The sequence below is a fragment of the Nannospalax galili genome, unplaced genomic scaffold, assembly GCF_000622305.1.
Source record: "Nannospalax galili isolate Female #2095 unplaced genomic scaffold, S.galili_v1.0 scaffold1184, whole genome shotgun sequence".
Taxonomy (NCBI): domain Eukaryota; kingdom Metazoa; phylum Chordata; class Mammalia; order Rodentia; family Spalacidae; genus Nannospalax; species Nannospalax galili.
In genome coordinates, this window is record NW_008351624.1 from 1,125,290 (window position 1) to 1,152,737 (window position 27,448).

At 38.2% G+C, this 27,448-nt stretch overlaps 1 protein-coding gene across 1 annotated transcript in view; it reads right to left on the minus strand.

Moving 5' to 3' along the window:
- The window catches only part of Senp7 (SUMO specific peptidase 7), a gene marked incomplete at its 5' end in the record, with an annotated part of 101,898 nt that overhangs the window by 65,979 nt on the left and 8,471 nt on the right, over positions 1–27,448 (minus strand). The window contains 5 exon segments of the mRNA XM_008848487.2: positions 2,957–3,103; positions 5,688–5,845; positions 9,775–10,111; positions 12,539–12,723; positions 19,369–19,490. Coding sequence (XP_008846709.1) covers positions 2,957–3,103; positions 5,688–5,845; positions 9,775–10,111; positions 12,539–12,723; positions 19,369–19,490 — 949 coding nt within the window.

Consider the following 27,448-nt stretch of genomic DNA (forward strand, 5'->3'; position numbering starts at 1 on the left):
GATAGAGATAGAGAGATAGAGATTAGATAGGTAGATGTTGATAGATAGATAGATAGATAGATAGATAGATAGATAGATAGATTACCCTATAACAGGGGTTCAGCAACCCTATTAGACAAAATAGGCCAATAAATAAAAAGCTGAATGCCAGAAATGGACTACCTCTTTTGGAGTTGTTGACCAGAGAGATCTCACAGAAACTTAAACAATACTATACTTGCCATTGTCCTTGCTCCTGGTTATCCACCAGAGCTTGACAATAAGATCCTACTGCTGAAGAAACTACATATGTAAATCAGAGAACAAACAAGGAGAAATCAAGTTGATATTGATCTCAAAACTTCATCTCAACTGGATACCTTTCATGGTACTAGAAGATGCTATGGCATGCTATAAGAAAAGTAATCATCACCCTTACCCAGCTCTGAATCCTGTGAGCTACTATATAACAACTGGCCTGGCAAGGAATGCCCACTGGTATAGTAGTGGCACAAATGTTATGGAAGTCAGTAACCACCTTCTGATTAGATTTAAGGCTTGCTTCACAAGATGGAGCCCATACCTGATAGGTATCACGGTTAAGAACCTGTGACTAGAAAGGTCACAGGCCATAAGGAAGAACCTACTACTATTTTTTTAAATCATTTTTATGTAAACCAGGCTGGCTTGGAACTCACAGAGATCCATCTGCCTCTGCCTCCTGAGTGCTGGGACTAAAGGCGTACACCACCATGCCCAACTGAGAACCTACTACTATTCTGCTAAACATAGTATTAAATTGACTTCTAATGACTTATTGTTATACCCACAGATCAGTGAATTTCTCAACTCTCACTAGAGAAGCTTCTTCTTATCGCAGATGGTGATTAACACAGAAACCTAATAACTGGTCAACTTGCAGAGAATAAGAGACTACAGTGTGCTCAGCCCTAAATGGGACACCTATTATCACACTCTCTCCTCCCAAGGCTCAGGGACCATTATGGAAGAGGAAGTGGAAAGATTTAAGAACAAGAGGTCACAGATGATAAGAGGAAACTGTTGTCTGGAGACCACAGGGTAGTTGCACATATGATCCCACAGTACTTATGATAGAATGAATAGAACCTTTATAAGCCCAGGCCAGATAAAAACCCAGCATTGATGTGGGAATCAGGCAAGAAGTCCCAGCCCTAACTCAGGTTCTACTGGCAACTGATAGCTTCTGGGAGAGAGTCAGTTTTCTTTAGTGATTTGGTACCTGATAGGTTGACCAGACTCCAAGAGAAAGACAAATACCAAGAGTATTTGAGGAACACAGATTAGAATGCATAGGCTTTTAAAAATTTAGGAATCTGGGAAAATTTATAAAAATCTAAACCAGCACTGGGCTGCAGAGACAGCTCAGCGGTTAAGAGCACTGACTGAACCCAGGTTCAATTCCCAGCACCCACATGGTGGCTAACAGCCATCTTAACTCCAGTTCCAGGGGATCCAATGCCCTCTTCTGACCTCCACAGGCACTGAACAACCCAGATGCACTTACACGCATGCAACCAATATGCTAATACACAAAAAATAAAAATAATAAATAAGGGTAGGCAAGATGGCTCAGCAGGTAAAGGTGCTTTCCATCAAGCCTGACAACACGAGTTTGATCCCCGACACCCACATGGTAGAAAGAAAGAACTGACTCCTGAAAGTTGTCTTCTGATCTCCCTACTTACTTATGGAATAGCATATATGTGCCCCTGCTCCCAAATTAGTACATAAATCCAAAAGTAAATAAACAAAACTTTTTTTAAAAAAATAATAAATTTAAAAAATCTAAACCAGCAAAATGAGGTTTCTTGATTGCCCTAAATTATACCCTAAAAATCTTTAGAGCATAAAGAAAATTGATACATGTGACTTTTTCATACATTATTTTTGCCAAAATAGCTTATCTACTTTTAGTTGACTTTAACAATCACTAATTTTAGAGGTCAATTAACAGTTTATTAGTCTCTCACTGGCTTGGCTGCAAATGACACCTCTGGCTGAAGTTCCCCCCCACCCCACCGCGTTCTCTGGGGAATACCTTTTGTTATTTAGTAATCAACTGCAAGATTAGCTATTCCTGAAAAAAGAAACTAAAGAGTCATAAAACTTACTAATCAACAATTTTCTCTAGATTTTCCAGAACCCAAGATACCTGATGGTTTTCAGATAACATTAAAATGTGGGCCAAAGATTTTGTACTCTTGTTCTTTGATTAAAAGCAAAATAATATTTAGCTTGCAGGAAAACAAAATAAAGAGTAAAATAAAGAATACTGGGACTGCTGAGTCATAAATATTAATCATTACCTGAACAATCTTCTAGCACAAGAGAACACAGGTCCTAGACAATGAAGACACCTCTCTAGATTAGTCTTCATGCTCAACGCCTCCTGCTCTTTCTTTCTCTCCCTGAAAAAACCTTTTATGCCCCTAAATTCCACCCCAAAATGGTCTTTGTTGGTGATAGCCTCCAGTCTGCTTTGATTTTTCCTTATTCCAATAACTTGCCCTCAAATCACTGTTCTTCCCCCCACCCCACCCCCATCCTAACGTGAGTAAACAAATGGTTAGGAAACAGGTAAGAGAGGATTTTAGGAAGAGGGGAAATAAAGATACAATTCAAAATGGGTCTAATGTCTTTCTACACATCCCAAGTATCCCATAATAAAATTAATCTCAGGTATACTTTTTTTTTTCCTTTTTCTTTCTGAGACAAGGTCTCCCTGTAGCCCCAGCTGACCTGGAAGGCACTATGACCAGGCTAGCCCTGAACCTGATTTCACAAAGATCTGCCGGCCTCAGCCTCCCAAGTGCTGGGAGCAAAGACTTGTGCCACTACATCCAGCTCTCAAGTCTACTTTTATTTGCATATAAGCACATACAAAATATAAAACTGTCCAAGATCCAAAACTGAAACAAAAATTAAAAATACTTACTGTGACACAACCTTTAGAAGCTCCTTTTATTTTACCAATATACACAGAAGTAAACATAAAATCCAGTCTCAGATCCATCTCACTATTAGGTTTAATAGAGGAAATGTTTTCCATGACAGGATTATATGGACACAACTCTGGTGATACCTAATAAGAAATAAATTATAAATGCATATAGCCCTAAGTAGTATAAAAAAGCAAAAAATTATTTTCAAAGTCAAAATTCTGTAAATTATGATTAAAGACTTTAAGAATATCACACCATTCTTTTTGTGTTTTGTTTTGTTTTGTTTGGTCTTTTTGAGACAGGATCTTCCGGTAGCCCCAGCTGGCCTGGAACTCACTATGTAGACCAGGCTGGCCTCGAACTCACAGAGATTCACCTGCATCTGCCTCCCACGTGCTAGGATTAAAAGTGTACACCACCACACCTGACTTTTTTTCCTCTTCTGTTTTGTTTTTGTTGTTATTAGTTTTCTTATGGGGGGGATATCACACCATTCTTAGTGTGAAAAAATGGTTATCAAGATTTCTTTCTTTTTAATTAATTAATTAATTAATGTGTATGAGTGTACTGCCCACATGCATACAAGTACACCCATACTGTGCAATGCCCTCAGAAGACAGAAAAGGGCTTCAGATCCCCTAGAACCAGAGTTAGGACAGTTGTTAGCTGCCATGTGGATGCTGGGACTCAAACCTGGGTTCTCTGTAAGAACAGCCAGCACTCAACCATTGAGTCATATCCCCAACCCTTCAAGATCTTTTGTCTAAAGAGTTACAGGATTTACTTTGAGAAAATTAAAAATCCAAATCCATAATTAATCTGACAGGACCAACCTCCATATTATATTCTCTTCTGTATCAAGGCTATTATTTTCTACTCAATATTCCCTAGCTGGTTTGTTTTTCAATAAATAAAAATAAGTTTATATTTATATAGTGCTTTAATTTAAATTTTTAAGTATTTTAGTTCTTATTATCGCCATGATCACTGATCAAATATTACCACCACCCCCCGCCATTTCACAAATACAGTTAACAAAAGTTTAGAGTGGTTAAGTAACTTGCCTGAATTCAGTAAGAAGCAAAACTGAGGTCTAAAGTCAGGTTTATCTATTCAGGTCAAGTATTCAAATAAATAAAAATGTTTCCATTAACCAAGATATTGTTCTTGCTATCACATTTTTAATATAATATTTTTCAATGATAGGAATGAGATTTTAATCAATTTCAGGTGGCATTTATAACAATAAGAGATAAAGAAAGGGTTGTTAACAAACACAGTAACAAATGGGCATCTGATTGATATGAGGCATTATCCTGCAGGCATCATATTTTTGTGTATCCTCAGTGTATAGCATTTACACACAGTCACTGCTGCACAGCACAAGAGTATCTGAAGAGTTTTCAGAGTAAGGCTGTTTTATAGACTGAAAATTTTTAATATAATGTATACAATATTATATGAAAACAGATTGAAACTTTGAACAGGCAGGCAGAAGGCAACTCTGCCAAATACTACACTTAGAGCCCTCAAATGCAGTGAACAGTTCCACACCTCCTTCTGCATGACACATTAACAGTAAATTTTTTATTAATCCTTTGAGAATTTCATACACACATACAATGTATTTTGATCATATTCACCCCCCCATTCTTCCCAGGTTACCCCCCACCCCAAGTGGTTGGGGAGGAAGATGGCTCAGTGGGTAAAGAGTACTTGCTATCAAGCCTGATGACCTGAGTTCCAACTGATCCCTGGAATCCACATGGAAGGAGAGAAGCAAATCCTACAAGTTGTCCTCAGACCTCCACATAAGTGCTACACACACACACACACACACACACACACACACACACACACACAAACAAATAAAATTGTTTAAAGAAGAGTGATTTAAGTGCATGAGAATCCTCTGTTATATCAAATGTATATGTTTTATTATAGATTCTGTTTGAGGCTAGTCAACCTTATGTAAAAATAAGAAATAATTCCAAATAGCCACAGTATGCCAAATATGGAAATTATTCTAGAAAATGTTTGGGGGCTGAAGAGATTGCTCAGTGGTTAAGAGCACTGGCTGCTCTTTCAGAGGACGCAGGTTGGGTTCCCAGCATCCACATGACAGCTCACAACTGTTAATTCCAGTTTCAGGGAAACTGATGCCCTCTTCTGGCCACCACTGGGACCAGGCACAGAGGTGGTGCATATACATACATGCAGGAAAAACACTTATACACATAAAAAGAAATATTTTTTAAAAAGAAAGTATTTTGAGAAAATAGTGATATGTCCAATGAGAACCATAAAAAAGAAAATATTCAAGTCATAGACTATTTAGACTGAAAAATTTGTCACTAAAACTAGTATGAAAGTTGTTGCAAAATTCAAACTAAGGAACTGCATAACCTTTATCATAATATTCTGTAAAACAAATAATAGTTTTAGTCAATAAGAATATTTCACTGGGGGCAGGCAAGATGGCTCAGCAGGTAAAGGCACTTGCCACCAAGCCTGACAATCTGAGTTCTAGCCATGGGACCCACAGGGCGGAAGAATTACTCCCTTATGTTGTCCTCTGACCTCCACTTTATTGCCATGGCATACATAAAAATACATAAATGTAATAAAAAGTTTGACAATCAAAAAAGGAAAAATGTTTTCAAAAAGAGTATTTTACTGTCACTCTATGAGAAAAAAAGAAAAAAAAAGAAAGAAAGAAATTACCTGTACAGATTCGCAGGTAGCCAATGGTAGTTCTGACAACTGTGATTCTGAAATGCCCTTGTTTTCATTAGCAATCTTGTAGTCTTGACTAGGTTGTAACTTAAGAATTCCTGAATTCTTATGTTCAATGGGTCCTTCTTCATCACTGGAAACAACAACTAAAAAGGAAAATGTATTTTAAATGTATCACAATAATCACCTATGAAAAATAACTTTCTAATTATCTTTAAGAATCACATTAAACTTAATCATCTACATAATATCTAGCCTATTTTGCCTTACAGTGATTAGTAGTAGTTATACACAGTGTTTATCAATATTATTATTCAGTAATTATCTGCAACCTCACCTCAAAGACATTTAAAGATGGCTAAAGTCTTGGTCCTATTCTGACTTTTATGTGGTTCCCTGTCTAGAACTTGTAATGCTAACTACTCTTGCCTTTACTTCTTCATATCCCCTATTCACCAAGTCAAGGATCTTCTTTTCTCCCTACAGATAAGAGTTTTGCAGTTTGGGAGTCTTTTAGATAGACCCACTGAAGAGGTACTCAAATTGCCTTATCCTGCATCCCTGTTCAGCATGGAAGAAGCCAGAGCAGTCTATGCCTGATTCCCTATCAGCAATTTGGGTAATCTCTTCAGAGAATTGTGTGATAAGAATAGGAGGTAGGAACTGGCTAGGCAGTTACGGTAAAAAGACTCCAAAGAAAAGTAGCCAGTTTCTTGGCTAAAAGTTAAAATGTCCTTCAGACTCTTAGCAACATACTCTGTTCCAAAGGCCAAAAATGTCAAAAGTGTTTGGGAGCTCTTATCTGATCGCTAAAGATTTTAGGGTTACGTCTTCAGAGGAGGGAATGTTAGAGTAGCAAAAAGCCCCATTAAAAAGAAAGAAAAGGGGAGAGAGACAGAGACAGAGAGACAGACAGAGAGACAGAGAGACAGAGAGACAGAGACAGAGAGACAGAGACAGAGAAACACAAAGTGGTCAGAAAAAAGTGATGGGGAGATATGGGAGGTGTTGGAGGGGAGGAGATGGGTGTGGATTTGATCAAAACACTTTATATGCATGTATGAAATTCTCACTGAAGTTTTTTAAAAAACTAAAAAAAAAAAGAAGGCTAAAGTCATAAATATGCTATACTATGGGTATTTAGTGTTCCTCAAAGATTTGGGTGTTAAAAGCCTGGTCTGGAAAATCCCAGAACAGAGCAACGCCAAGATGCAGGAACCTATCAATGTCCGGGATTTGCCAATGCAGGAAGCTCTTTCACAGTCACCAAATCCCCAAGTGCATTGAACCCCTCCTGTGTTCCCTGGCCCCCCAATGCAATCAGGTTTCCAATTGCCTCCAGGCCCCTCAGGCTTCCTAGTGCCGCCAGGTCTCCCTATGTCCCCAGAATCATCAAACTACGAAGTTCACTCAAGTTTCCAAGGGGCCCCACCTCACCCAGATTTACCCATATCTCCCAAGGCCTCTAAGGTCTCCAAGTTCTCCAAGTGTTCCCAGGTCTCCTGTGTCCTCCAGTGCCCCCAGGGCTCCAAGGGCCCCCAATGGTCCCCAGAGGCAGAAGCAGGAATGAATACTGTATACTCAAGAGCAGAAGCAGGAGCTTCAAGAATCTCTCAGAAAATGTTCCTGCCCAACCTATAAAGACATGTCACTGGTGGAAAGGATTAACATGAAGGAGCATCACATTTGGGTCTGGTCAAGAATTCGTGATAACTCCCCACCCAGAATCTGGCCTGTGCTGGGAGGAGCTGCAAATTCTCTACACCTCCCATTCCTGGCCCTGTTGATGCAGATCCTGTGTACCAGGGTCCATCGGATGTCAGTCTCCTTCCTCAACCCAACCCTTTGGGTATCTTCTCAGCCCTAGAAGCTATCTTCTACAGGACTGGTCAGTCCAGGGGCTGTGCTTGTGTGGCCTCTGGGATAGCCAAGCACCAATTGCAGCATCCACTAGCCCCTTTCCACCAGCAAGCCCTACAGACCCAGGTCAATCTGTAGTAGCTGCAGCTGCAGTCTCAATAACTGTCTCATCCTCAGAGAATGGTCCAGACGTGGATGCACCTGCAGCTAAAGCTCCAGGGGCAGCTCCAGATGCAGCCCCAGGCCCAGCAAAAGCTCTACCTGCAACATAGCCCCAGGAACATTGGATGTTCCAGGCTTCTCTATCCTCACTAGACACTGAGTGCTGTCCTGACTTGACACAGGTCTTTTCATCCTGAAACCCTTAGGACTCTTTGGTTTACTGGGACATGTATGTAGCAAAGAAGAGGTGGCATTGCAGACTAAGACTGATGTGCCTAGGACATTTCCAAATCTATGGGGGAAGAGTTGAGGGGGTGCAATGCTTGCTGTGTCCTACAGACCTCTGGGATCCAGGTGGAGACTCACACTTCCTGAATGGGCCAGCTCCCCATGGCTCTGCTGAGGGTCCCAACTGGCTATTTGGGGCCATGAGAGATTATCTGTGGGTTTCTAGGAGTAGGACTGGTGATGCTGGGTGTCGGGTATGCTTAGTTCAGGTGATGTTTCCCATACTCCATTACATCCTGCCCTGTTTCCTCTGTGGGCATTCTTCCAGCATTCTGGGCTCAATGCTGTTTTTGTTGTTATTATTTTTAAACTTTTTGAGATAGGGTCTCCTTATAGCCCCAGCCTAAAACTGGCTATTTAGACCATATTGGTTTCTAATACACAGATCCCACTACCTCTGCCTCCAGAGTGCTGGGATTAACCTCCCAGCTTATTGCTGGGGTTTTATAAAGCTTTTTCTTCTACCAACTGAATTTTTTGTTCTCCATGGTTTTTTGTTTTTTGGTTTCTATTTATTTTTTTAATAATGTATTTATATACTCCTTGACATTGCCGCCCATCTAGAACATCCACCAGAACCCTAAATCAGAGGGTCCACCTATCTTGGACCTAAGCCTACAAAAGTTGGAGCCAAAGTAAATCTTCACCCTTCTCCCTCAATTCTGAACCAAAATGAATCATTCTTTTACTCTTTCTTTCGGGCTGAAGGTTAACTCCAGGATCTTGGAAATGCTAACCAATTGCTATGCTACTGAGCTATGTTCCCATCCCAATCTTTTATTATCTCAGGTACTTTGCTACCGCAATAGAACTTATGAACAATTTCTAATATATTGTGGCATAAGTCTGTCACAGTTTCTTCTGGAAGGGGGAAATGGATGGCTAGGAGATGTAGAGACAACTCACTGTAAAGCCTATAGAGCTTTTTAAATTTTTTGTACCACATGACTACATCAACTACTAAAATTTAACTGAATCGGGGGCTGGAGAGATGGCTCAGCGGTTAAGAGCACTGACTGCTCTTGCAGAGGACCCGGGTTCGATTCCCAGCACCCACATGGTGGCTACTAACCATCCTTTACTCCAGTTCCAGGGGAATCCGAAGCCCTCTTCTGACCTCCGCGGCATTGCACGACACAGGTGCACTCACATACATGCAGGCAATACACTCAGACACATAAAATAAAAATAATAAACAAAATATTTTTTAAAAATTTAACTGAATCAAAACTAATGGCAATAATCAAATTGCACTTAAATTCAACTTCTTCAACAACATCGCAATAAAAAGTCTTCAGAGAATCTTTTTTAAAACTACTAAGTTAGTAGTGGTAAACTACTTTTAAAAACTTAACTGTTTCTGCCAGGTGTGGTGGCATATACCTTTAAACCCAGCATTTGGGAGGGAGAGACAGGTGGATCTCTGTGAGATTGAGGCCAGCCTGGTCTATATAGTGAGTTCCGGGCCTTCTGGGACTACAGGGAGACCTTGTCTCAAAAATACAAAAAAAAAATACACACACACACACACACACACACACACACATGCACACACACAAAACTGTTTCCAAGCACTACACTTACTTACCTTAACCAATATTACAAGATTTATAAGGGAACCCTCAAAACTCCAGGACATTTTTCCTAAAGTTAATATACTTCCCAAAGACCCAAACAGCTCACTGCCTTAGCAAAATTTGAGAAAAGCAAAAGATCTGAGTAAAATATCAGAAATTAACTATCTTTACAATCTTCTTGTACTTACTTGGCTCAGCTGAGATCAGCAATTGGTTCTCTTCACTGCTTCCACCTTGATGAGCCTTTTCTGTTATATTCAACTCTCCCTTCTCAACCAGTGAAGAAGAATTCTCCACTGTATCACTGGAAATGGAGCACTCTAATATTTTTGTGGTTGAATAGACAGAGGCACTTCTGGAGGCAGCACTAAGACCCAACTCCTGAGTATCAAGTGAGGACAGTTTAGTAAAATCACGTTCTAGAGGCTCAGGTATAATTCCTTCAGGTGGTGTTGGGTCCTGATGAAAGTTTTCACTTGACTGTTCAAAGTTAATGGACACTGCTGAGTCATTTTCTTCTTCTTTCTGAACATTGAGAAATGTATAGATAAATTACATTTTTCCATTTTGGCTTATCTAAAGCATACTTCTAAGGAATGGACATAAAAATAAAAATGTGTCATTTTTATACCTATATGGATAGAAAAGCACACAACTATAACTAATTACATGTGGCAGTGTCTCCTACATATGGACTGGGTTTGACCTATTGACTCTGATGCCTGAAAGATTTTTAAAGCATCAGATGAGGCAATCCCCATTTTTACACATGGCAATGTTAGAGCTAAGTCAACTTTAGAATGTGAGGATTTTTTTAACATTTGTTGTTTGTTTTGTTTTCTTTTTGAAAAAGTAAACATAACCAACTACATTGGCAACAACAGCAAAAGAAACATTTAATAGGAAAGAATATTAAAAATTATGAAAACCATTAACTTCAACCTCTGTTGCTCTACTATAAGTCAAAATCAGGTTAATATTTATAGTGCAAAGATACTACAAGGTCCTGAAATAACTTGTGAATCAAAGAAATGAAAACATTGTCTCTCTTCTTTCCTGGAAGACTACAACTTTTACCACTTCTTTCTTATCTGCATAAAATTTGAACTTGTGTTCATTTTTTTATTTGAGTAAAGAGAAATGGTTATGAACTAGATGGAAACTTTATAAAGAAGGCCAAATGTTCACTCCACAACTTTCAGAAAACATAGCTTTCAGCATAGCTCTATAAATACATGGCAGCCCAGAAATGGAGCTTTCAAAAGAACAAGCTGTTTTGATCATCAATCCAATCACAATTATAAAGATAATTTTCAGCAATAAAATAAGAAAAATCATACAATGGATATGAGGTATTCTGTTTTGGACCTATTATTTGGAGATACCAGTAATTTCTCTCTAGGAACTATGAAATTAGATAGCAGATTTCCCTGAATGATATTACAATACAACTAACTGACTAGTGTGATGGTTAAACTTGGTTGCAAACTTCACTGGATTGAGAAGAACCTCAGAGATTATTAGTAAAGCACAGCTCTGAGTGCATGAGGGCATCCCCATAGAAGACTGATGGAATAAACGCAGAAAAAGGAGAAAGCTAGCACAGGCATTTTATCTACCTCCTGGATGCCATAAGTGAGCTGCTCTGCTCTGCCACATGCTACCCAACATGATGGACTGGTATCTCTGAAACTGTGATCAAAAATTAATGTTTCTTCTAATGATTAGACTCCAGTGGATGAACTTGAGGAACATTTGGGTACACAAACTTGACTCAAAAGGTCTTAACATAGATGACAGAATGCATGAAATCCAGAGGGTGGGGATAAGAGGGGGGAATGGAGGAGAGGTATAAAGATGATTAAGATATTCTGTATGAAATGCACAAAAATTTAATACAAAAAATCTTCAAAAATAAGTAATACAAAGAATAATAATTACTTATAAATAAGTTCCCTAAGTTCCAGATAATAATAGGTTTAAAATTGTAAGTAAATACTAATGATAAAAATTTGATAGTAATTTCACAGAGAAAGTGAATAGGATTTGGATAAAAAGAGGAAAAAAGAAAGAAAATAAAAGTGGTATCTAGTAAAAAGCAACAATACTTTCTTTTAGTCATACACAATACTATACACAATTCTTGGAATTTGCTCCAATATAGCATTATGAATTGAAGTTTTATATAAAATAACTTTTTTAATAAAGCTCAATGGGCTGACAAGATGGATCAGTGGATAAAAGTGCTTGCTACCAAGTCTGACAACTTGAGTTTGATTACCAAGACCCACATGGTGGAAGGAGAGAACCAACTCCCACAAATTGCCCTCTGATTGCCACATGCATATGTTCACATGTATGTGCACGCACGTGCGCGTGCACACACACACACACACACAAACACAAATAAGTAAATGCAATTTAAACTTTAAAAATAAAAACTTGTAAAGAACTAGAAAATGAACATTAGAGAGATAGTTCAGTGGTTAAGAGTTCTTGCTGCTCTTGTAGAGGATTCAATTTCAGCTCCCAGTACCCACATAACAGTGCACAACCACCTATAAATCCAGTTCCAGGAAATCTGATGCTCTCTTCTGGTCTCTATCAGTACCAGGCATACATGTGGGTACACATATATATGAAGGCACATACTCACACACATGAAATAAAAATAAGTCTTTTTTAAAAAGAACTAGGCTGAGCATGGTGGTGGGCCTTTAATCCCAGCACTCAGGAGGCAGAGGCAGGTTGATCTCTGTTAGTTCAAGGCCAACCTGGTCTACATAATGAGTTCCAGGCCAGCTGGGGATATAGAGAAATGCTGTCTCAAAAAAGAACTAAAAAATAATGAAAGAAAAATCAGAAAGCTCAAAGAACATTATTTGGCTACAGTGAACTCATTTTTATCACAGCACAAAACTATTTCATTGACACCTAAATACCTCTACTTACTGCATGTTCTGTTGATTTATCCAAAGAAGACATAGATTTATGAGAACCATGTAAATTACTTCTAACCCTTTTCTTTGTCATTCTGGAAATTGGAGTGGGTTCCATTTTTGAATCAGAATATGAAGCATTCTTGTTTCTGCTCCCCTCTTTAAGATAATCACAACCTCTATTTCCACTGTTAGAATCTTTAAAAAAAAAACAGAAAAACCGTAATTATGGACAAAAATGCACAAAAATTCCTTTTAGATGAGCTCAAGGTAATTCCTTTTAGATGAGTCTGCCTCCAAAGCTAATTAAAACAAAAGTCTACAATGGCACTGAGTGATATATAACATATATCCTACATTAACCTGTTTATATAAAGTAAATATTACACAACATATGTGAAGGATGTTACAAAATATGTAGGGAGAAAATAGTCTTTTACAGAGTAATAAAAATGAAATAATCAACCATATTTTCCATTAATATAAATACACTTAGTAGTAATATCTCAAAAAGGTCTTATTAAAATATGAAAATCTATGTCTTAAAAATGTTTATATAATTCACTGTGATTTTAAAAACTAGTCATCATATATTTGACTTAAAAGTAAAGGCCTGAAACTTAAAAGAGTAAAACATTGATTACTATTCTTTGAAAAGGAGCCAAAAATATCTTTCGTCACCAGCTGTCTATGGCACATGACCATTCACAAAGAAATCAACTTACTTGATAGCTTGTTTATTCTTTTTAATTATCAAGTCTTTAATTCAAAGTATTCAATAAATCTGACATTCTATAGAGAAGTACTTCCTTTTCAAGTTAACAGCATCATTTTGAAGCCTGTGCCAATCATCACTAAAAATGTTTCCTACTTCAGTTAACAACATATACTACACAAAAATATCTTCCATATGTTTTAATTGAAGGTTTAAATTGTCTTACTTTCTGAACCAGTATCATATGAGAACTCAGAGTTTACATATCAAAGTAGCAAAGCAAGCCTCCTTTAATCAAAGCTTAAATTCATTTAATTTAATTATGATTGGTCTCAACTTTACAATTATCACTCAATTAAAAAAAAAAAAAAGTACGAGCCAGGCGTGGTGATGCACGCCTTTAATCCCAGCACTTGGGAGGCAGAAGCAGGTGGATCTTTGTGAGTTCGAGGCCAGCCTGGTCTACATAGTGAGTTCCAGGACAACTGGGGCTACAAGGAGACCCTGTCTCAAAAAGACCAAAAAAAAAAAAAGTAAAGAAAATATTCTATCCCTTCTACCAAGAAAATAAACTTCCCACAAATCATCAAAACACTATTTAGAAAAGCTATAATTTCTAAAATAAATACTGTATCAAATTACCATTTCTAAATAAAAATATCACAACAAACTGGGTATAGTGATGCATGCCTTTGATCCTAGCACTTGGGAGGCAGAGGTAGGTGTATCACTGTGAATTCAAGGCCAGCCTGGTCTACATGGTGAGTTCCAGGACACCAGGGGCTACAGGGAGACCCTGTCTCAAAAAGACCGAAAAAAAAAAAATCACAGTAAAAGACAAATGGGCTACAGATCTGAACAAAGAGCTCTCAAAAGGAGAAATAAAAATGGCTAAGAAATACCTTAAATAGTGCTCAACATCTTTAGTAATTAGGAAAACGCAAATTAAGATTTCATCTTACCCCAGTCAGAATGGCTAAGATCAAGAAAACAAATGACACCAAATACCAGCAAGGATGTGGAGGAAGGGGATTCCTCATTCACTGCTGGTGTGATTGCAAACCAGCTGCAGCCACTATAGAAATCAGTGTGGAGAATTCTTTGTGAGAGAGAGAGAGAGAGAGAGAGAGAGAGAGAGAGAGAGAGAGAGAGGAGAGAGAGAGAGTCTGGAACTCACTATGTAGACCAGACTGGCCTTGATTTCATAGAGATGGGCCAGTTTCTGCCTCCCAAGTACTGAGATTAAAGATATGGGCCACCATGCCTGGCTTTTTGAGGTTGTTTTTGTTTTGTTATGGTTCGTTTGGTGGTTTGTTTTTTTTTTTTTTTTTTTTTTTTTTTTTTGTCTTTTTGAGACAGGGTCTCCCTGTAGCCCCAGCTGTCCTGGAACTCACTATGTACACCAGGATGGCCTTGAACTCACAGAGATAGGCCTGCCTCTGCCTCCCAAGTGCTGGGATTAAAGGTGTGCATCACCATGCCCAGTACTTTTTTGGGTTTGGTTGTTGTTTGGTTTAGAATTCTTTAAAAAACTAAAAACACATTCCATATGATCCAGCTATAGCCTTGGCACACACCCATAGGACTCGGTTTCCTACTACAGAGGAACTTGCTCAGCCATGGTTGTTGCCACTCTTTCACAACAGCTAGGAAAGGCAAACAACCTGAATGTCCCTCAATTGATGAATGATGAGAATATGAGACATGTATACAATGGAGCTCTCTTAAGCTGTAAAGAAAAATGAAACAATGAAATTTTCAGGCAAATGAATGGAACTGTTAATACTAAGTGAGGTAATCCAGACTCAGTCAAACAAGCAAAGCACATTTTCTCTCATTTGTGGATCCTAGTTCCAAATCCTTGGATGTGAGTATATATCCTGAAGTAATCACAGGAGAATAGAAAGGGACCATGGAAGGAGAGGGGAAGGAACTCCAGAGAGTGGACAGTACAACACAGGCATTATCAAAGGGGAAATGAGGGCTACTTTAAACTGAGGAGGGGCAAGAGAGAGCTACACAAGGGGGAAAGGAAAAAGAGATAATGCTTACATGGTGTGAAACTCCAAAGGGAAATGTGTGGGTGGGTGTGTCTGTGTCTGTGTCTGTGTCTGTGTGTGTGTGTGTGTGTGTGTGTGTGTGCTTGTGTCTGTGTGTGTGTATAGCAGAAGGCTATATAACAAAAATTACAGTGCTAGGCAAGGAAAATGTCCCTTCTAGTTGTTGGTCAGGGTAGTCCAAAAGATTCCCCAAAACAATATAGACTGCTTTCATAGACCTTGATTGCCTCCCAGAACTCGAAGGTAAGACCCTACTGCTAAAGATACTTCAGACATAGGACTTGGAGCAATGTTAATTCTGCTGATCCAAAAGGAATTTTTAAAATTTCTAGAATCAAGTAAAAATGGTAGCACAACCTACCAGAATCTCAGAGAAAGCCATGGCAGTCCTAAGATGAAAGTATATAGGTACAAATGCTAACATTTAAAAAATGGACATCAGGGGGACTGGAGAGATGGCTCAGTGGTTAAGAGAACTGACTGCAGAGGACCCAGGTTTGAATCCTAGCACCCACATGGTGGCTAACAACCATCTAAAACTCCACTTCCAAGGTATCTAACACCCTCCTCTGACCTCTCCTGGCATTGCACAACACAGGTGTAAAACATACACACAGGAAATACACTCATACACATATATAAATATTTTTTAATGGACATCAAATTTTTTTAATATTTTATTTATTATTTATGTTTTTATGTGTATGTGTGTATTGCCTGCATGTAGGTAAGTGCACCTGTGTCGTGCAATGCCCATGGAGGACAGAAGAGGATGTCAGATCCCCTAGAAATGTGAGTGCTGGGATTCAAAAACAGGTCTTCTACAAGAACATTCAATGTTCTTAACCACTGAGTCATCTCTCCAGCCCCTCAAATATTTTTTAAGGAGTTACAACATCCTTAGCTATCAGGGAAATGAAAATTAAAACTACCCTGAGATTCCAATGAACCCCAGTCAGAATGGCTATCATCATGCAAACAAATAATGTCAAGGATGTGGGGAAGGAGGAAGCTTTATTCACTGATGGTAAAAGTGTAAACTGGTATAGCCACCACAGCAAAACACTCATACAAATAAAAAATAAAAATTAAGCCAGGCATGGTGGCATATGCCTTTAATCCCAGCACTCGGGAGGCAGAGGCAGGTGGATCTCTGTGCGTTCAAGGCCAGCCTGGTCTATATAGTGAGTTCCAGGCCAGCTGGGGCTACAGGGAGACCCTGTCTCAAAAAGACCAATAATAGATAGATACATGATTGATGATGATGATAGATAGATAGATAGATAGATAGATAGATAGATAGATAGATAGATAGATAGATAGATAAAAATAGGGGCTGGAGAGATGGCTCAGCAGTTAAGAGCACTGACCACTCTTGAAGAGGAACCAGGTTCAATTCCTAGCACCATCTGTAACTCCAGTTCCAGGGGATCCAACGCCTTCTTCTGACCTCTGCAGGCTTTGCCTGACTCAGATGCACTTACACACATGCAGACAATATACTCATACACATAAAATAAAAATAGTAAAAATAATTTTTAAAAATAAATAAATAAATTGTAATAAATAATAAATAGGGGCTGGAGAGATGGTTAAGAACACTGGTTGTTCTTGCAGAAGACCTGAGTTCAAATCCCAGCACCCACATGACAGCTAACAACTGTCTATAACTCCAGTTCCAGGAGATCCAACAGCCTTTTCTGTCCTCTACGGGCATTGCACAACACAGATGCACTTACCCACGCGCAGGTAATATACGCATACACATAAAATAAAAATAATAAATAGAAATAAATAAATATAGGCCCAGCTATACCACTCTTGGGCATATATCCAAAGAATTCTTTCTCATACCACAAAGAAACTTTCATATCCATGGCTATTACTGCTCAATGCACAGTATATTAAGGAAGTCAAATCAACCTACCTATCCATCAACAGTTGAATAATGAAAATATGGTGTATATATACACAATGGTATGATTTCTCCTGCCCCTTGTATTGTAGTTTCTTTTTTAATCAGTCTCTAGAGAAGGAGGAGAGGGCTGCTAGTCTCAGTAATACAAACAAATTCAGTTAAGTGTGTCCTTCAGGAGCCTTTTGTGGTCAGAGAAAACTTTCTGCCAGACTTCCCTGTCTGATTTCCCTGAGTTGCAAATTACAACCCTGTCTCTGGTGTTCTGTGAGTCAGTCACTCTCTGCTGTGACTGGGCTTACATTTTAAGGTTCATCAAGAAACTACAGCAAGTTGTACCACAAACTTCTGTGATCCTCCATGATGTGATGAGGGAACAGGAAATGTTGAAAACACCACACTTCTGTATCCACAGTGTCTGCTGCTTTGGGTCTGTTGCTCCCATCAAAAAATTGTACCATGTTTCTCCTTCTTCCCTTAGTACTAATCCCATGCTAATCTGGGAAAGAGTGAGGGTGGCAGGATGGTGAGCACTGAAGTTCTCTCAGCCTCAGACTTGGGAATGCTGAACTGACTCCAATTTGGGTTTTCAGCACCATCAACTGTCTCTCACTGGCTTTTGCAACATCTCATGTTCAGAGCCCTTAAATACACTTTCCTAAACTGTGTTTTCAGTAGCATTCAAAACCCATTAAGGGAAATCTGTTGCCTCCCAAAGGAAAGAACGTCATTTACCTCTGAGTAGAAACCTATCATTATTTCCTCCCTTAAGAATTAAACAAGTTGGTGCTCAAGAGATGGTTCGGTAGATAAGAGCATTGGCTGCTCTAGCTGAGGACTTAGGTTGGATTCCCAGCATAGTGGCTAACTGTTGGTAACACCAGTTCCAAAGGATCCAACACTCTCTTCCAGCTTCCATGGGCATTATACACATGTGGTACATTTACATACATGCAGGCAAAACCACTCATACACATAAGATAAAAATAAATAAACCAGGCATAGTAACACATGCCTTTAATCCCACCACTCCAGAAGCAGAAGTTGGATCTCTGTGAGATGGAGACCAGCCTGATCTACATAAGAAGTTCCACACCAGCTGTACTACAAGGAAACCCTATCTCAAAAAAACTAACTAAATAAATAAAAAAAATACAGAAAATAAAATACTTCAACTTGTTCTATGCTATCAGTTATCTAAGAGGTCTATACAGGTGTTAGTTTCACAAATCGCTAAGATACTAAATTGGTTTTTAATAAATTATGGTAAAAGTTTTTACGTCTTAACTAGCATGGTAGTGCATGTCTTTAATTCTAGTACTCAAGTGGCAGAGGCACGTGGATCTCTTTGAGATCAAGGCCAGCCTGGTCTACATAGGGAGTGCCAGGACAACTGGGGCTACAGGAAGACCCTGTCTCAAAAAGACCAAAAAAAAAAAAAAAAAAGTTTTTTAAGTCTTAAAAGAGAAGGGAAAAGGTCATAAGATCATTAATTATACACATAAGGAGACCTACAAAGAATGTTTATGTAAGTCCAGGATATATTTGCCTTCAAATTTGTTAATATTGGTTTAGTCAGGCATCCTTTGAGAGTTAAAAGAGTTCTAATCAATAAAGAATGTATTTCATACCAAGACTGTAGACATTTTATAGTAAGAGTATAGACGGTAGGGTGCTAATAAAAATCCAGGTAGCAGTGACATCAATATCCATGGAAACAACATTTTGAATAACAAACCTAACATAACTTTATAGGCATACTTTCACCCCACACACACACAAGAAAAAAAACAAAATTTTATCTTTTGCAATTGGCAAATAAATCAAGAAATACATACTAAGGTATAGAAATGGATGCTCTGCAATACTAAATAATTTCCTTTTACTTTCATGTATCCTTTCGATGTTAAGATGAAATATTTACAACATAAAAATTGTTGCAAATAGCCAGGCGTGGTGCGCACGTCTTTGATCCCAGCACTTGGGAGGCAGAGGCAGGAGGATCTTTGTGAGTTTGAGGCCAGCCTGGTCTACATAATGAGTTCCAGGACAGCTAGGGCTACAAGGAGACCCTGTCTCAAAAAGACAAAAAAAAATGTTGCAAATATAGTAAGTGAAATATTAATTCTAACAGTTTTCTAGCAATCACAAACCTTTAGGCTGAATATCAGACATCACAAGAGAAACACCATCATCATCACCTCTTTGCTTTTCTTTCACATATGCAGACTGCTTTACAGAAATGTTATCTCTTGTCTTACTTGGTTTTGAAACCCTGAAAAACAGAATTGCATTACACTCATTTCTAATAAGGGTCAAATGAATTTAGAAAACAACTGGCATGTATTCAGAAAAAAAAATCCAATAGGCTAAAAATATTTTTTCACATGAAATACTGTTCTAATAGGCAATGAAAAAAAACTACTGAACTCAGATTTGAGTTTTCATCCTTGTTCTAACTTTAAAAGACAAGATATTAACACTATGTAAAATGAGCAAAAGAATGAACTTATGTAAATTAAATAAGCCAAAGAAGTTTAAACAGTAAAATTTCAACAACACAAATACCCTGATAATCAACCAGTGTGTAATAAAATAATTATAAACCAAAGCTAACTGTTAATATATTTAAAATATGGTTCATATAACAAAACTTAAGAACAAAATAACGTCTGGAATATGCTAAAAATTTTATCTGTAGAAATAATTTAAAACCTAATGTATAAGCAAAATATTCAAAATGAAATGCTGAGTGGAAACAGATTTTTCCATAACCCTTTTAATAAAATTATCCTGATACAAAAGGCCATACTTTTGTAATAAAATATAAAACTTAGATCTAGAAGAATTCAAACCTATTTAAGACAGTGGATTATTCAAAAGGAGGAGGGTAAAAGACTCAGAAAGTACAATATAAATAGAAACTTTACTTTCCATTACATTTCTTTTAATAATATAGACAAATTTGGTATATATAAAGAAAATACTAGTTAAGGTTAAGTAAATGTATTGTCATATTATCCTCTGTGTTTAAACAAAAATTTTAAATAGTTTGTAAAATTTTAAAACATAAGGTATTCACAACCAAGGTAACTAAAGTGAACTACAAGACCAGTAACATAACCTATTAGAGAAATGATAGAGAATATTTTTAAATGTATTATCAATTACAAGGCTACAGTATCCAAATATTACCAATGCAGTACCATGGTAAAAGAAAATTGCTGCGATGATTACACTACCCATTCTCTTTATTTTGACTTTGATATAATATTCTTTACTTTTAAATTAGAAACTAAAATCTCAAATATTCAAAATCAAGACTCAGTTTTACTTACAAATAAAGTTTTAATTATGTCAACTCATTCTAGTCAATCTTCAAGTCTTAACAATCAACCTTCAGGGTAAGAGCATTTAAGTACCACTCTGCTAGCAAGTTGCATTTTTAAAGATAAAAGCCTAGAGCAGGGGATGGTGGTACACACCTTTAATCCCCAGCACTCAGGAGGCAAACACAGGTGAATCTCTGAGTTCAAGGCCAGCCTGATCTACATAGTGAGTGCCAGGACAGCTGGGCACTATAGGGAGATCCTGTTTCAAAAAGAAAAAGAAAAAAGATAAAAGCCTAAAAGAAAGTTCATTTTCTTATCTTCACAGCAAAACATCACTAAACACTATAAATAAGGCTACAATGTGATCTAAATGATTTTAAAAGATCAAATAGTCATTTTTCTTACTGCTTTCTCTTTTTATAAAAATTTTAGTTATGTATCTATGTGTGTTTCTGTGTGAGTATGTACACATGAATGCTGGTTCCCTCATTGTTCAGATGTGTTGGAGCCACCAGATCTGGAGTTGCAGGCCTATGAGGGTACTAGGAACCAAACTTGGGTCCTCTGCAAAAGCAATATGTGCTCTTAACTGCTAAGCCATTTCTCCAGTCCCTTTCTTGTTGTTTTCTCATCCTCAGGAAATAAATGGCATAACTGTTCTTGGTTTTTCTATCACAATACACATTGAACAAATGAGCCTTCACCTGCAAGCTATAATCATTAAGTAAATGGGCATAGAAGGAAGATACTACAATACAGCTTTTCATGACCAAGTACTAAGCATTAAATATTTACAAGGAACAAAAAATAAAAATGAGGACTCAATTATTTTCAAAGCCAAACAAAAATAATAAAATTTCATCAAATTATCGACAAGTGTTCTGCAGAACTTGTTTATCTCATACTGAAATGTACATGGAAGACTCATGCATATTTAAAGATTGTTCCTGGCAAATAAGGAAAAATGGAAATATTGAAAAACTGCTGGTTTGGGGGCTATAGAGCTCAGCAGTTAAGAGCACTGATTGCTCTTGCAGAGGACCTGGATTCAATTCCCAGCACCCACACGGTATTAACAACTGTTGGTAACTCCTGCCCCAGGGGATCCGACACCCTCTTCTGACCTCCTTGGGCATTACAAGACATGGGTGCATACATGCAAGCAATACACTCATACACATAAAATAAAAATGAAAATTTTTAAAAAAAGAATGAAAAACTTCTGGTTTCTATCGCTTATAAAAAAAATGAAGTAGGGATACTTTAAGTCCAGTTTCCACTACAAAGAAATACTGAAAATATTAAGAAGATAAATATGTTTAATCTGATTTAAGCATTATACAATGCATCCATGCTTTGAACATTATATACTATCTCTTCAATATAAACCACTTTTATATGTTTGTATATTAGTATAAAAATGAATTAAAATAACACATCATAAAAGGAACTAAGAAAATATATTTTAAAGTTATAAAAATGTACAAAGGGGTTGGAGAGATGGCTCAGCTGTTAAGAGCCCTGGGTATTCTTGCAAAGGACCTGGGTTCAGTCCCTAGCACCCACATGGTAGCTAGCAACCATCTGTAATGCCAGTTCCAAGGGATCTGACACCCTCTCTGGCCTCAGCAGGCACTGTACACCCATGATGTACTTACATGCAGGCAAAATTCCCATATACATAAAATAAATTAAAAAATTAATGTATAAAGAAAAGATTGTGGTGCCAGAATGAAGATGAATATAGATCAAAGGAATTAAAAACAAAACCTAGTAATAAACCCTCAAATATATGGTCAAAAGATTTTTTAAAATAGTGCAGAGACCATTCAAAGGAAAGGGATGGTCTTTTCAACAAGTGCTGAGCACACGAAAGGACTACATACAAAAGGTAAGAATTTGATTCCTTACCTTCTGTCCTTCATTTACTCACAGTGGATCAAAAACTTACAGAAAACCATAAAATTCTTAAAAGATAAAGCTGGGCGAGGCAGGCAGATCTCTGTGAGTTCAAGGCCAACCTGGTCTACACAGTGAGTTCCAAGCCACCTGGGGCTGCAGGGAAACCCTGTCTCAAAAAAGACCAAAAAATAAAAGAGAGAACAGAGGGAAATACATATAATGGATTTGGTGATGATTTCTTAGATAGAACAGAAGTAGGTAACAAAGATAAATAAAATACTTAAATTTAAAACTTTAATGCTGGTGATATGACTCAGTCAAGTGATTCCCCAAGGCCCACATAAAAAGCTGAGCATGGACATGTATGCCTGTACCCCCAGCACTGAAAAGGCAAAGACAGGCAGATTCTTGGAACTTTATGGTAGGTCAGCCTAGCCAAATCAATGAGTTCTAGGTTCATTTAGAGACCTGTCTCAAAACAAGGTGGAGGGCCAGTAAGATGCCTCAGCAGGTAAAGTATTTGTTGTAGAAACCAGACAACCTCAGCTCAATCCATGGAATTCGCATAACAATGAAAGGAAAGAACCAACTCCCAAAAGTTGTCTTTGACCTCCACACATGCACCAAAGCAAACATATTCCTTCTCTCTCTCTCTCTCTCTCTCTCTCTCTCTCTCTCTCTCTCTCTTTCTCTCTCAAATAATTTCTTATTTTAGAAAAAAAAGGTGGAGAGGAGCCAGACAGATGGCTCAGCAGTTAAGAGCACTAGCTGCTCTTGCAGAGGCCCTGGGTTTGATTCCCAGTACCTACATGGCAGCTAACAACTGTCCATAACGTCAGTTCCAGGTGATCTGACACCCTCTTCTGAGCTCTCTGGGCTTTGCACGGCACGGGTACACTTACATACATGCAAACAATACACTCATACACATAAAATAAAAATAATAAAATCTTTTTAGAAAACAAGGTGGAAGCCAGGCATGGTGGCACACACCTTTAATCCCAGCATTCAGAAGGCAGAGGCAGGTGGATCTCTGTGAGTTCAAGGCCAACCTGGTCTACATAGTTCCAGGCCATCTGAGGCAACAGGGAGACCAAAAAAAACAAGGTGGAAAGCAACTGAGAAAGACAGCCAACTTTTAGCCTCTAGCTCTCTCACCACACACACACACACACACACACACACACACACACACACACACGATGCACACACACATATGCACATAAAAAATAACTTTTGTGCATCAAAGGGCTCTAATAACAGGGTAAAAAACAAGCAACAGAAAAAAATTGCAAATGATATAACTCATAAAGAGTTTTATATCAACAATTTAACACAAAAACAGACAAAGTAGGGATAAAGAGATGAGTCAGCAGTTAACAAGTCTTGCTGCCCTAGCAAAGGATTGGATTTCAGTTCCCAACACTACATCAGGTAGTCTACAATTGTAAGTGATTCCAGCTCCAGGAGATCGAATGCTGTCTTCTGACCTCCAAGGACATTGACATGTGCATGCATATACATACTTATTGAAGAAGCCATCTCTTTTCCAATGTATGATATTTTTCACCTTTTTTTGAAAATTAGGTGGCTGTAGCTGCATGGGCTCATTTCTCCACTATTTTCATTCCAACCAGGCTCACCCTTGCTTAACTTCCAAATCAGAGAATATGGGGCACATTCAGGGTGGTATGGTGGTTGGTCTACATGGCTGTTTTTAAGCTAGTGAGATCCTATTCTGTTACTATGATTCTACAGTGTAGAAATCAGGTATTGTGATACTTACAGCATTATTCTTTTGCCTCAGGATTGCTTTCACTATTTGGGATCTTTTGTGCTTCTATATGAATTTTAGAATCATTCTTTATAGTTCTACGAAGAATGTCATTCAAATTTTGGTGGTTAATACACTAAATCTGTAGATGGCTTTCAGTAATGTAACTATTTTCACAATATTAATTTTGCCAATCCTTAATAAAAGAGGTCTTTCCATCTTCAAATATCTGAATTTTTTCAGTGTTTTAAAGTAGAAGACTTTCATTTCATTGACTGGTATTATCACAATGTTTTTTTAAGAGCGTTTGTGGGGTTGGAGAGATGGCTCAGTGGTTAAGAGCACTGACTGCTCTTGCAGAGGACCTGGGTTCACGTCCCAGTACCCACATGGTGACTAACAACCTTCCGTAACTCCAGTTCCAGTGAATCTGATGCCTTCTTCTGACCTCCGTGGGCACTGCAAGACACTGGTGCACTTACACACATTGCAGGCAATACACTCATACACATAAAATAAAAATAATAAATAAAAAAAATTTTAAAAGCTTTTGTGAACAGATTTTTTTCTTACTTTCTTAGAATTTTGTTATAGGTATATAGAAAAGCTAATTTTTGTACATTGGTTTTGTATTCTATGTTACTAGGAGTGTCAAATGTAAGGGTTTTCTGTTGGAATTGTTAGTGTCTTTTGTTTTGGTGGGGGGTTTTTGCATGTGTGTGTTATGCATGTATGGATGGATGCATGTTCACATGTCTAGGTGTGAATGCATACAAGTGCACACATCTGGAGGCCAGAGGTTGGGTCTACTTCAACCACTCTTCACTTTATTTTCTGAGGCAGAGTCTCTTGCTGAACCTGGAGCTCACTGATTTGGTTAGTTTAGCTAATGAGCTTGCCCTACAGATCCCACCTCCATCTCCCCACTGCTGGGATTACGGGCAGGTTACCATGCCTACCCAGTTTTTACATGGGTGTTTGGAATCTTTGATGTGAGTGTTAGGAACCCAAATTCCCACCCTCATGCTTGTACAACAAGCAGTTTAACCCGAGCCATCTCACCAACCTTCAGCAGGGTCTTTTGTGTATAGGATCATATTATCTACAAACAGAGATCATTTGAGTTCTTATTTTTCTATAGATCCCTTTTGTGAAATTAATTTTATGTCTTACTGCATTTTTTAGCCTGTCTAGCAGCTTATAAACTTTATTAGATCTTTTCAAAGAATCGTTGATTTTTAAAGCACATTTACTATTAAGTGAGAATCATACCAGGAGTATAAAAATTGGCTCAATACATGCAAATCAATACATGTGATATATCACATTAACAGAAAAAAAAATACGATCATTTAATAGATGCATAAAAAGCATTTGACAAAAGAAATATCCTCTAGGGTAACAGTTCACAACAAAAACTGTATAAAAGGAATGGCCATGTATGTTTGCAAAGCCCTAGGTTTGATCCCTAGCAACATGCATACACATGTGCACATGTGTACACACACACAAACACACACACACAGAGACCTAAACAATTTGTATATGTATAGTAGTGGCCATTTATTTTTTATTTGAGAAAATTAAGTTTTCAAATAATTTCTGGGTTTTTTCAGTTGTGTATGAGTGTGTGTGTGCAGCTGCACACCAGCCATGCATGCACGTAGAGTTCAGATGACAATTTTCATGAGTTGGTTCCCTCCTTCCCAAATGGGATCTTGGGATCCAACTCAGGTCATTAGGTTTGCACTTCTACCCACTGTGCCATCTTGCTAGTCCTCAAACAATTTCTAAAGAATTTTGTGATAAAAAAAAAAGGAGGTTGTTTGAGGATCTGTTCCTCAGGGGTCACAAGGGCTTGGGAGGAGCCCCTGGCTCCTTTCTTTTACCAGTTCTGCCTATGTGAAGATAAGTCAAAGGTCCTGCTCAGCCATGGTTGGCTTCACTTGGAAGCATGGAGGAAATGATTCCTCTCTGTTGACCCTCCTCTTTGTAGACTGGACATTGGTTCAAGTCCATCTGGTGCGGTCTTCTCCACCTCTTTGATCAAGAGGACAGGTGACCCACCACAATTACAGGACATTTTGAGAGATGCTCATGGTCCCCTGGAACTAGTTGACCTAGGAGGGCAAGGAGCAAAAAGTGGTAATGTTTACCACCTCTACTAATTAGCATGACGTAAATTTCCATGCTTCCTCCTCAAATATGTTTTTTAAAGTTTGTTGACTTTTTTGTATGTATGTGTATGTCTATCACACAGAACATCCCACACCATCTTATTCATATACACCCACTTCCCAGATGGCACCCTCCCATAGCCTCCCTCCCATGACTAGAGCCCTTATACTCTGATATCCCTGCTACTGTTTGCTGTATTGTGGGCAACCCCCGGGCATTCCCCACTACTTGCAACTGTATGGCCTTAAACACCCAAAAGGAAAGTATAACCAAAGATTAAAGGAGCCAATATAATCTCTTGAGAGTCCATATGCATATCTAAAGGCTACATAACAAGCAGCAATGCCAGATAGGAGACACCTTCTTTTGAGTTGTTGGCCAGGGTGGCCAAAGGGACTCCCAGATAGTAACCCAGCATAGAACTGGGAAAATGAACAGCAGACCCCAATCTTATCTAAAGGAATACTGACAATTGACTGCTGCTAGATGAAGAACAGCTAACCCTCCTAAAACAAAGACCTCTAGATAGGCTGACTAGATTCACCAGAAGGGCAAGTAGTGGGGAAGGGCTGGGGGTGCCAACAACACAGCAGACAATAACAGGGATATCAGAGCATAAGGGTTCTAGTTGGGGGAGGGAGGCTATGGGAGGGTGCCATCTGGAAAGTGGGTGTATAGTTGAATAAGATGGTTTGGGATGTTCTGTGTGATATACACATACAAAAAAAATCAACAAATTTTTTTAGAATGTATTATATTTGAGGAAGAGGCATGGAAATTTATGTCATATTAATTAGTAGAAGTGATAAACATTACCATTGAAATCTACCCGATGACTTTATAGACATGCACAGCCGCCAAGGATCCAAGTGCAACCAATTATGACAAGTAATAATCAGATACATACAGATTAGAGTTGCCTGCAGATCACGCCTAATCTCCTGGTAGTCATTGAGCAGGCTTCCTACTTCTTACACTACAATTCTGCTATTTCTTCATCTCAGTCATGAGCACATACATAACATTAGCAAGTAGATTTTTGCTTTT